This window comes from Phyllobates terribilis, unplaced genomic scaffold, assembly GCF_046119375.1.
Source record: "Phyllobates terribilis strain yellow unplaced genomic scaffold, ASM4611937v1 Scaffold_11__3_contigs__length_659146591, whole genome shotgun sequence".
Classification (NCBI taxonomy): Eukaryota; Metazoa; Chordata; class Amphibia; order Anura; family Dendrobatidae; genus Phyllobates; species Phyllobates terribilis.
Genome location: NW_027362771.1, coordinates 427,515,278 through 427,528,112, shown reverse-complemented (window position 1 = coordinate 427,528,112; position 12,835 = coordinate 427,515,278). Strand labels below are relative to the sequence as shown.

The window sequence follows — 12,835 nt, the reverse complement described above, 5'->3', positions numbered from 1 at the left end:
CACAAACACATCGTGTGAACACTGCCTAAAGCTCTTGATTCCTAGATTTCAACACCTATCTTGTTTGCCTTGGACCCCCTTTAGGGCTTTTTCACATGTAGGGTTTTAATGCATTTTTTACACTAGTGTGCAGAAAAAAAGTATCATTTGGCAATAACCGCAAAAAGAATGATTTTCTTAACCTTAGCAATGTGAATGAGATTTATTCTGACCATTGCCTGCATTTTTCATGCAGAAAAAAAAGCATAAAAATGCTATATGTAAGCATATTCAACTTTGCAAATAAGAACTTTCTTCAATTTTCTTTTTTTGGGGCCCAGTTTAAAGCTCTTGGATCCATGGATCACCTGGATCCAGCTGTTGTAAAGGGGGTCTATACTTCCTGATTGATGACAAATTAGTAGGTTGTGGCATCAATATTTAAATGTTATTTGTCTACTGTCATCCAAATGAAAAGACCAGATTGCTCAGTGAAATGCCAGGATCCAGTTAAAGGGGTTTTCCCAGTAACAAAGTATATTTTAATCAACATTTTAATCAATAGATCTTGAAATAATAATACGTTTACTAGTTAGATGTGTTTGAAAAAAATGTCCCTGTGCTGAGATAATCTTATAAATGTGCCTCTGCTGTGTACTGTGTAATGGCTGTGTCTTACCGGACAGGAACATGGTCTGATCATACCACAGCTCCTGGGCAGTGGGGGGAGAGAAAAAGAGTATACAGACATTACAGCAGGGGATCACAGCTGATTCTTTCTTTGAGGTAAAATATTGCTTAAAAACACGCAGTGAAATGTTTTGCCGCACAGAAAGAATTGATTAAAATGTGCTTTGTGGGAAAACCCCTTTAACTGTCACCCCTCAACAGTCACACCTTGGTCAATGTACTTTATCTGGTGTTACAACTCGGCTGTAGCTAAGCCCTATTTACTTAAAGGGAAGCAATAATCAGAAAATAACCCATTGTTGAAATCAGGTTTTTGTGTTAAATGTATTTTTTCAAAATGTTTGGCAATGTGTTTTTTTTTCTCATGTCACAATCTGTATTAATAATAAAAAGAAAGATCTTTCAATTTTCACACTGCCCTCTGAGACTTGTTTTAGACCCATACTTCCTGTTGTATCAGGAAACAACAGCTGTACATTAGCCACAATGGAAAGATTGAAGCATCAAATGAACCCCTGCAAAGGTCATTGTGAAGGGAGTTGGGAGCAGGGACCGCTGTCAATCCTCTGTTGTCAGCTGTATATAGAGTTGTTACCTGTCATTGTAATCCTGACTTTTGATAAGAAACCTTGCCGAAAACTGTTCATGAAAGGACAGGAAGTCAAAGTCTTGAAAATGCCTCAGTGGCCAGTGTGAAAAATGCAACAAAAAAGATCATGCCATGAAAATTTTTTTTTTAAATGATCAAAAATTAAAAATACACAAAAATTTGATTTATATAATAGGTAATTTTCTGATGATGGCTTCTGATGATGGTTTCGTTTTAAAACCAGACTTCTGTGGTTTAAAGTCTAGTGCAAGCAAATGGAATCAGTGGGGGCAGTCATACCTTTGTGCATCACATATACTGTGTGCACAATTATTAGGCAATTTGTATTTTTGATTCATTTTGTTATTGAACAACTGCAGTGCTTTCGGCCAATCTAAAAGGTTAATAAACCTAAATATATAAGAAAGTAAAAGGTGAGGTTTTGTTTTTCTTAGCAGAATATATATATATACAGTGGGGAAAATAAATATTTGATCCCCTACCGATTTTGCACGTTTTCCCACCTACAAAGAATGGAGAGGTCTGTAATTTTTATCGTAGGTACACTTCAACTGTGAGAGTCAGAATCTAAAAAGAAAATCACATTGTGTGATTTTTACATAATTAATTTACATTTACATTTTATTGCACATAATAAGTATTTGAAACAATATAAAACAGAACTTAATATTTGGTACAGAAACCTTTGTTTGCAATTACAGAGGTCAGATGTTTCCTGTAGTTCTTGAACAGGTTTGCACACAGTGCAACAGAGATTTTGGCCCACTCCTCCATACCGATCCTCTCCAGATCTTTCAGGTTTCGGGGTTGTCGCTGGGCAACATTGAGTTTCAGCTTCTGGAGACTTGCTAGGTCACTCCAGGACCTTGAAATGCTACTTGCAGAGCCACTCCTTAGTTGCCCTAGCTGTGTGTTTCGGGTTGTTGTCATGCTGGACGACCTAGCCTTAATCCATCTTCAATGCTCTTACTGAGGGAAGGAGGTTGCTGGCCAACATCTTGAGATACATGACCCCATCCATCTTCCCTTCAATACGATGCAGTTGTCCTGTCATCTTTGCAGAAAAGCACACCCAAAGTATGATGTTTCCTCCACTATGCTTCACGGTTGGCACAGTGTTCTTGGGGTTGTACTCCTCCTTCTTCTTCCTCCAAACACGGCGAATGAAGTTGTTACAAAAAAAGTTCTATTTTGGTTTTGTTTGACCACATAACCTTCTTCCATATCTCCTCTGGATTATTCAGATGGTCATTGAAGAACTTAAAACGGGCCTGGACATGTGCTGGCATTAGCAGGCGGAGCTTTCGTGCCCTGCAGGATTTTAATCCATGACAGTGTAGTGTGTTACGAACTTTAATGTTTGAGACAAGTAATGAGTGCAGAGTAGGAGGACTTCTTAAACAAAAACTAACAGGGCTGTGAGAGCCAGAATTCTTGCCGGTTGATAAGTGATAAAATACTTATTTCATGCAATAAAATGCAATTTAATTATTTAAAAATCATACAATGTGATTTTTTTGTTTTTTATTTTTAGATTATATCTCTCACAGTTGAAGTGTACCTGCGATAAAAATTACAGATATCTCCATTTTTTTGTAGGTGGGAAAACTTGCAAATTCGGCAGTGTATCAAATACATATTTTCCCCACTGTATGTGTGCAGAATTATTGGGCAACTATCAATGTGTAGAATTATTATGCAACTATATGAAAACGTAGATGTTCCCATCTCAGTTGTTTTTCATACTTTATAGTGAGAATAATAACCAAACACCTCAAAATGTACAAAGAAACATTTCTGACAGTTAAAAAAATACCAGTTAGCAATATAGGCACCCTTCTTTTCAATGCCAGTCATAAGCCTTCTATCCATGGAGTCTCCGTTTTGTAATCTGTTGATGATCAACTTTTTGGGTAGCACCAACCATAGCCTCCCAGACACTGACTGTTTTTCTTCACTGTAAATCTACAGTTTAAGGGGGCCACAAGTTTTCCATAGGGTTTAGATCAGATGAGGACGAGCATGTCATTATTCTTTCATCTTTAAGGCTTTTACTGGCAGCCAAGCAGTGGAGAACTTTGATTCATGCATTGGAGCATTGTCCTGCATAAAAATCATGGTGTTTTTTTTGAAAGACTCAGACTTTTTCCTCTACCACTGCTTAAAGAAAGTGTCCTAGTAAAACTGGAAATAGGTGTGGGAGTTTGAGTCCATCTTGAACTCAAAAAGGTCCAACTAGCTGATCTTTAATAATATCAGCCCATGGCAGTACCCCATCTCCGACTTGCTGGCATATGAGTCAAAGTGGAGATGTGTACCTGTTACTGATCCAGCCCCGGGCCCATCCATCTGGTCCATCAAAAGTCACTCTCATCTCATCAATCCATAAAACCTTTGAAAAAACAGTTTTCAGATATTTCTTGGCACAATTTTGATGTTTCAACTTTTGTGTCTTGTTCAGCCTCCTTGCCTCGGCCATGTCTCTGAACACTGAATACTTCTGGGCTCTCCAAGGAGGTTACAGTTCTGGAATATGACAGCACTGGAGGATAATGGGTTCCTGGTCACTTCACTTTTGATTCTTCTAAAATCTTTAGCGGTTAATGTGCATCATTTTTTTTCAACAAGTTTTTTGCGACCAGTTGACTATTTGCAACTAAACTTTTGATGATTCTGTGATTGTGCCCCAATATCTTAGCAATTTAAAGAGTGCTGCTTTCTTCTAAGATTTATTTTTAAATTTTGACTTTCTATTCAGTTAAATCGATTTTTTTGACAATTTTGCCTGAGGACACAAAGCTGTCTAATAAATAATAATTCTGCACACCTTAATAAAGGGTGTTGATATCTGTAGACCACACCCTCTCTCATAACACATATATATATCACTTGATATGTTTCAAACCGATAAGACTATGTTCACAAAGTATTTTGGCATACTTTCAGTGGCTCTGTCGGGGCTTGCGTTTGAAGCTCTGCAAAATGAGATTTTGGGTGTATGTGCTGACTGGGGCCATTAGCTATAATGTGTCTTGCTGCTTACCTCAACTACCTGTATACAGCGTAAACTATGTCCGACGGAGCACACAGTGACTTTGTCTGCATCATTATAGTCAATGGCCCATCAGCGCATACACCAGAGTACCATTTTGTAGGGCTTCGGATGTAAGCCCTGACCAGCCATTGAACGTATGCTATAACATTCTGTAAATATAGCCTAAGCATTGAAGTTTATCTAGCTCAGAGTTGGAAAAATGTAATAGGTCAAAATACTACCTTGCCTAATAATTGTGCACAGAGTGTATTGATAATATATTTAATGAATATGCCATCAATCATTTATTATAGGTATTTTCTGTGGTTATGCAAAATACAGATCCTGCGTGTGTCTGAATGCTCACCAGTTGATGTCTTCATGGCTCAGAAGTAGTAATTTTTCATTTTCACTGTCTTGCCCATCTCTGTGCAGCACCTTTATTTTCATGCTGCCAGTGTTTGTGTGCATACATTCACTAGTGTAAAGGGCTAGTATGTAATTCTCATTATTCCTCTCATAGACATTGCCTCTATTTACAGCTGCCTGCATGCTCCTCGATTACAATATGTAAGGTCGTGCTGTAATGTATGCGATAAATCATACTGCAGTTTATGACCATCTGCATATCATTTTTAAAGATCCGAACTATTTTAAGGGAATTTGTCTCCAGGATTTTGTCACCTAATCTGAGAGAGGCATAATCTACAGACGCCCTGATTCCAGCAATGTGTCACTTACTGGGCTGCTTGCTGTAGTTTTGATAATCTACTGATACATTAGAAATTTTATCAGTAAAGGACTAGTGAACCTGCTACCATGAGATCAACCAATATCTCATGCATTTTTTTTTACATCTTTTTCATATTTTTTGTTACACATTTTTCATTTTTTGCAGGGTCCAGCCAGGTACTATGGTGTTGGCTTGGGAATTTGGGGTGTCTGTCCTTGTGGGGTGCAGTTATATTGTGCTAGGCAATCCTCCTAATCCAATAGTATGGGTGTCAGTTATAGCCGTATCCATACGCATTTGTAATACTGAACAAATGAATGGTAGGCATGTGGGTGGTTGTCATCAGTATATTTTGCGTGTTAAACCTGCTGTCATGTAGTCCTCCATATTCATGAGCTCTGTATAACCCCACCCCGACCACTGATTGGCAGCTTTCTGTGTACACTGCATAGGTAGAGAGCTGCGAATAAGTGGTGGGAGTGGGGTTATACAGGGCTCAGCATTCAGAGAACTGCTAGATCTGCAGCAGATAAAACTGTGATTTTATTAAAAACTGAAGAAAAAAGCCCAGTAAATGACACATCGCTGGAATCAGTGTCTCTGACTATCATCCTGCTGCGTTTTCAGTACAGAACCACTTGCATTTCTTTTTCAGCATCTAAATTAAATAGGGAGTAAACTTCTATTGTAATATAATCTTATCATCTGCATGTGAAGATGAAAATCTGTACAAAGAAAAGTCTGGTTTTCTTCCAGAAACAACACATCTGTCTGAAGAATGCTTCTGGTATTGCAAGTCTGCCCCATTCACTTAAAGAGGGATAAGCTGCAAAAACTGACAGCGCCGTTTGTGGAAACAAAGCCGACACTTTTCTAATTGTGGATAAATGTCACTTAGGTGGAGATCATGGCTTTTGATGCAATTAACAATTGCTCCAAATACTTTGATACATATGTGAAATTTAGGAAATAAAATAGTATCAACTTTATTAAAGAAGCGCTCCTCCCATCAAAGTTTTTATCCTCTTAATATATTGCAATTATCATATTATATACAGTGGCGACCAAAAGTTTTTTGTTTGTTTTTTTAAGTGTGATTGATTACTTCTGTCTGGTTGTTGTGATGAATTGAAAGGGCATGAAGTTGTCATCATGCAAGACCTTAATTTGACCAAAATGCTTTTGAATATAGGTATAGTCATTTAATGAAAGAAAACTGACTGCCAAAAGTTTTGCATATACTATTTATTAATCACAACATGGAGAGTAATCCATTGTTTAGAATGCCATAACTTAGTATTTTGTAGCATAACCTCTTGCTTTAATTACTGCACCACACTGACGGGGCATTGAAGCCACCAGGGTATTCAAGACATCTTGAGGGATCTTGCTCCATTCCATTTGCAAATCTGCAAACAATTTATCTTTATTGCTATGGGTAAGGGCCCCAATTCATTACTCTAACTCATCCCAAGGGTGCCCTACAGGATTTAAATCAGGTGATTGGCTTGGCCATTGCAACAGGTGAACATTTTTCTTTGCTAACCAATTTTTTACTAAATTGGATTTATGCTTAGGATCATTGTCTTGCTGGAATTTCCATCCTCTGCCTACTCTGGTTTTCCCATGTGGCAGCATTACATTCTCCAGTACATGGTAGCATTCATATTTCCATCAATTCTATGCAGAGGGCCAATGGCAGATGCAGAAAAGCAGCCCCAAACCATGACATTGCCACCACCATGTCTTACTGTAGGTGTTTAGTACCTTACATCATTTCATTTTCAAATTGAGCAATATATAGAGTGCTTGCCACCACTACCAAACAGATTGAACCTGGATTCATCCAACCACAACACCTTAGACCAATCTGTCTCTTTCCATTAGCTATATTCTTTGGCCAACTCAAGTCAGGCCTTCTGGTTCTTTGCAGAGATGAAAGGCTTCTTGACTGGAACTTGTGCATTCAACTCTGCTGCTCTTAGCCGTCAGACCACAGTTTGGTGACTCACTTTGACCCCATATTCTTTGTTCATTTCATGCGAAATCTGTACAGCACTTTTATGGACATCAGAACTGACTATTTCTTAATCATGTGATCAACTCTGGAGGAAGTTTTCCCTGGTCATCCACTTCTAGGTTTGTCAGCTGTTCCATAACCTTCTTTTTCTTTCTTTAATATACGGGACACTTGACTTTGAGAACATTTGAACTCCATAGCTATCTCTTTTTGGCTTTTGCCTGTCTTCACTCTCAGAATAATAAGCTTCCTGACATCTGGTGCTAAGTTTGGCTTTGTCTTTGCCATGTTTTAACCTAAAAACACACACACAAAAAATTACATTTTAGTCAAAATTCAACTACCCATGACAAAATCTGCAAAACATTTGGCCCAGCAAATGTTGAAAACTAACACATAACGGGATAAAACAATGTCAAACACAATTTTCGTCCTTATAGCTGACAACCATTTGCTTCCTGTTTACTAACGTCACCAAGAAAATGGCATCACAACAACCAGACGGAAGTAATGACACTTTAAAAAAAAAAAAGCAAAACTTTTGGTCGCCACTGTAGCACTGTGTACTTACAATTGCTCATTTCGCCTTTCTACCCAGTTAATTCTCTTTTCTCTGCTCTGTGTAGAAATAGGAAGTTTCTTGTCCCTACATTTATCATTCCCCTCTTCAACTCCTGACCCAGCTGCTCTGCCCCTCTCGTCCGCCCTCTGCCATAGACTTTTGCAGTGACTCATGACTCATACAGGGAAAATTAACTTCTTGTTTCTACACAGAGCTTAGAAGGATTCAGCTAGTCAGCTTTTAATCATGTGATGTCATAGACCTAATGGAAAACAGAAGAAATAACTGGGTAGAAGAGCAAAATGAGCAATTGTAAGTACACAGTGCTATATAATATAATGACTGCTATATATTAAGAGGATAAACATTTTGATGTGAATGCTTATTTAAATTTGCATTTTTCTAGAATAAATTAATTGTAATTCCATAGAAAATAAACATTTTATAATGTAAATTTACTTAGCATTCACAATATCCTTTCATGTTACAAATGGGATGAGATTATAGAAAATACTGTAAAAGCGATTGATTTAAACTAACTCTTTTTCTGTAAACCATAGAGGTGATTTTCTGTCCATTCTTGCAATATAATAAATGTTCTCATTTTTTTTGTCCGTATGTATCATTAAATTGCTCTTGCACTGTGTGATCTTAAGATTTTGCTGTGTCTCACCAATGAGTTTGTACTAAATCAATGGCATAACAATAGTGTTTCAATATTTTCAGATCGAATCTGCTACATATGGGAAGATGTCTACTATTAACAAGGGTGATTGATATATAGTGGCATGTCCTAGATCTGTGTGAATACTAATCCCCAATCCCAACCTTTCCAGGATCACAGTGTACTGGTCTGTTCAGCACCACAGTGCTGGGAGGCTCCTCCAGCGCTCCAAATCTACAGGACTACGCGCGCAGCTACCGCAAAAAAATCAGCGCCGCTGCCAGCCTGACTTACAAAGACGGTACGTGTATTCTACACCAGATGCACTCTGTACCCCGACGTTGTGTATTTAATTTCTCAGCCCTGGAAAGGGGGAATGTTTGCATGTATCAGATTTTGCTTTATGTCACCGTGATCATTAAGTGCCGTGTAATAATACTCATGACTTCCAGATGGTAATTCACTGACAAGGTACACTGGTTGCTCACAAGGACGCAAAGTATTTTAGAACTCATTTTTGGTAATTTTTTCCTTTGAGATTTACCTGTATACACATATAATGCATGTGTGTGTGTGTGTATATATGTATATTTATCAGGGCTGTGGAGTCAGTAAGCCAGACCTCCTACTCCTCACTTTCCATGACACCGACTCCACGACTCCGACTCCCTCATACATGGCTCATGTTTAAGTGATAAATTTACTGTAGCACAGATTCATCTCAGCTAAAAGTCTAGACCCTTAGATCAGGAATAGGACAGACATTTATAGGGCATTTCATAACTTTCCCAAATTCTTATGAAAAAATATTCCGCTCAAACTGCACTAAACTACTGTACCCAATTTATTATATATTTTAGGAGTTGGAGTCGGTCCATTTTATTCCGACTCCACCAAAATGGACACCGACTCCACAGCCCTGATATTTATATGTATCTGTGCATATATACACTACTCACAAAAAGTTAGGGATATTTGGATTTCGGGGGAAATTTATGGAAAATGTAAAAAATGTACAGTACATTGATATTTTGTCATGAAAGTGGGGTATTTAAGTAGAACCATTCAAAGGTTATTTCCTCATCTCAAACAATTTATTGAAACAATAGCCAAGAACAGTTGTGGTATATCTCCCCAAAAGATGTCAACATCTCAATAACTTGTCATGTGGCTTTGAGCATCAGTTACAGCTTAGCAATGACGTCTCATGCTGTTAACAAGTCAAGTTATTGTCTGCTGAGGCATGGCATCCCACTCTTCTTGAAGGGCGGCCCCAGGTCATTGAGGTTCTGGGGTACAGAGTTACAAGCCTCTACACGGCAACTCAGCTGATCTCATAGGTTTACTATGGGTTTCAGATCTGGAGAAAGTGCAGGCCACTCCATTTGAGGTACCTTAGTCTCCAGCAGCCGTTCCCTAATGATGCGACCTCAATGAGTTGGAGCATTGTCATCCATGAATATGAAATTAGGCCTGTGTTGTTCATGCAGAGGCACAATGACTGGATTAATGATGTTATTCAACTAGTAGGGGCTTGTCACTGTACCATTCACAAAGAGTAGGGCAGTTCTGTATTGACTAGGCACACCTGCCCTCACTGTAACACCATCACCACCAAAGGCTTGTCTGTTGACAACAGTGTCTGATGCATAGTGCTCTCCTTGACGTTTTCAACATCGTTGGCGGCCATCATTTCTGCTTTTCGAGAATCGTCTTTCATCAGTGAACAGCCCTGAGGTCCACTGGTCCCTCTTCCAGTGTAGATGCTCCCTGGCCCATGCAAGACGATGACGCAGGTGCCTGGTCGGGTGGTCAGGTACCCTTGCCTGTCGTCTAGTACGCAGACCCCGCGGATGTAAACGGTTTTGAATGGTCTGACATGACACTTGGGTGTCTCTTATCTCCCTTAAATGTGCCTGGTGTTGTGTTGCATTCATCATCCGGTTCCAAAGGGCATTGCTCACAATGAAGCGGTCATCGGTGTGGGATGTGGCCAAAGAACTTCCACTTCTGTGATTCTTCCAGTTTCTCTGCTCTGTTGCAACCTGCTGATGACACTGATTTCATGATGTCAAAATGTGAACAGCATGATGTGGAGGACTGTTTAAATATCAATTCTAATTGAATCTGAAATTTATTGGCCGATTCATACATCAAACACCTGTGAATTTTGCTATTACGCTCCTTGTTAGAGAACAGCAAGTTGAGCAAAAAGCACTGAAACATTGAACAGTTGGAGAAGGGCATTCAAAAGATTAGAGAAGGTCAAATTAAGTTCACCTGAAAAGGTTAGAGTGCATTTTAGGTTCATCCTGAAATTTCACACAAATGTCAAATATCCCCAATTTTTTTGAGTATTCTATATATAATATGTGTATGCATGTATACATACAATCCTTGGCACCTACACATCTGTATCAGATGCAATCTATATCAGTCATGGCTGAAAGTGTTGGCACCCTTGAAATTGTTCCAGGAAATGAAGTATTTCTCCCAGAGAATTATTGCAATTACTGTATTTTTTTGATTGTAAGACGCACTTTTTTCCTCCAAAATTTTGGCGGAAAGTGGGTGGTGCGTCTTATAGTTCGAATATGGCTGGTGGAGCAGTATTTTGTATGGATGGGGGTGCTATGTATGGCAGGATGGGGGTGCCATGCATGCCAGGATGGGGGTGCCATGCATGCCAGGATGGGGGTGCCATGCATGCCAGGATGGGGGTGCCATGCATGCCAGGATGGGGATGGGGGTGCCATGCATACCAAGATGGGGATGAGGGTGCCATGCATACCAGGATGGAGGACCATGTATCCTAGGATGGGAATAGGGGCCACATATAACAGGAAGGGGAAGCCATATTTAACAGGATGGGGCATATACAGATGAAACCAGAAGTTTACATACACTATTTAAAAAGACATATATGCATGTTTTTCTCAATATCTGACATGAAATCAGAATAAACCTTTCCCGTTTTAGGTCAATTAGGATTACCATAATTTTTAATATTTGCCAAATGCCAGAATAATGAGAGGGAGAGAATGTTTTAAGGCATTTTTATTAGTTACTTCAAAGTCAAAAGTTTACATACATTTCATTAGTATTTGGTACCATTGCCCTTAAATTGAATGACTTGGGTCAAATGTTTGGGATATCCTTCCACAAACTTCTCACAATAGTTGGTCGGAATTTGGGCTCATTCCTCCTGACAAAACTGGTGTAACTGATCCAGATTTGTAGTTCGCCTTGCTCTCATCTGCCTTTTCAGCTTTGCCCATAAATTTTCAATAGGATTGAGATCAGGGCTTTGTGATGGCCACCTCCAAAACATTGACTTTGTTATCCTTAAGCCACTTTGATACCATTTTGGCAGTATGCTTCGAGTCATTGTCCATTTGGAAGACCCATTTCCGCCCAAGCTTTAACTTCCTGACTGATGTCTTGAGATGTTGCTTCAGTATTTCCACATAATCTTCTTTTCTCATGATGCCATCTATTTTGTGAAGTGCACCAGTCCCTCCTGCATCAAAACAACCCCACAACATAATGCTGCCACCCCTGTGTTTCACAGTTGGGATGGTGTTTTTAGGCTTCCAAGCTTCTCCCTTTTTCCTCCAAACGTAACGATGGTCATTTTGTCCAAAAAGTTAAATTTTAGTTTCAGCAAACCACAGGGCTTTTCTCCAAAAATTAAGGTCTTTGTTCCTGTGTGCATTTGCAAACATTAATCTGGCTGTTTTATGTTTCTTTTGGAGTAATGGCTTCTTCTTGGCAGAGTTGTCTTTCAGCCCATGTTAGTACAGTACTCGTTTGATTGTGGTTATTGACGCAATCTTACCAGCTTCTTCCATCCTCTTCACAAGGTCTTTTGCTTTTGTCCTTGGGTTGATATGCACATGTCGGACCAAAGCACGTTCATCTCTGGGACACAGAACCCGTCTTTTTCCTGAGCGGTATGATGGCTGGACATTCCCATCTTGTTTGTACTTGCGTATAATTGCTTGTACAGATGAACGAGGCTCCTTCAGATATCTTGAAATTGTACCCAAGGATGAGTGAGACTTGTGCAAATCCACAATTCTCTTCCTGATATCTTGGCTGATTTCTTTAGACTTTCCTATGATGCTACACAAAGAAGCAGTGTGTTTCAGGTGTGCATTAAAATACATCCACAGATGTGTCTCTAATTAACTCAGATGTTGCCAAAAAAACTATCTGAAGCTTCCAAACACATGACATCATCATATGGGCAGTCATGAATTGTTTGAAGGCTTAGTAATCTTAGTGTATGTAAACTTTTCACTTTGCAGTAATAAAAATGCCTTAAAACATTCTCCCTCTCATTATTCTGGCATTTGGCAAATATTAAAAATTATGGTAATCCTAATTGACCTAAAACGGGAAAGGTTTATTCTGATTTCATGTCAGATATTGAGAAAAACATGCATATGTGTCTTTTTATATAGTGTATGTAAACTTCTGGTTTCAACTGTATATACCAGGATGAGGAATATAGATACAGAATTGGGGGACATTACCCCTA

The 12,835-nt window shown here is 39.0% G+C and overlaps 1 protein-coding gene across 16 annotated transcripts in view; it reads left to right on the top strand.

Annotated features, from left to right (window-relative positions):
• PPIP5K1 (diphosphoinositol pentakisphosphate kinase 1) overlaps positions 1–12,835 on the top strand; it is a 204,372-nt gene that overhangs the window by 146,578 nt on the left and 44,959 nt on the right. For 9 of the 16 annotated variants that reach the window (XR_012251298.1, XM_073653166.1, XM_073653161.1 and 6 more), the window contains one exon: positions 8,465–8,593. The exons of 6 other annotated variants lie outside the window; for them this stretch is intronic. Coding sequence is in view for 9 of the 10 variants with exons in the window: in XM_073653166.1 (XP_073509267.1) it covers positions 8,465–8,593 (129 nt within the window). In the remaining variant the exon portion in view is untranslated. Of the gene's footprint in view, positions 1–7,840; positions 7,915–8,464; positions 8,594–12,835 lie in introns of those variants that run through there. One more of the 16 variants, XM_073653168.1, reaches the window with a different exon arrangement.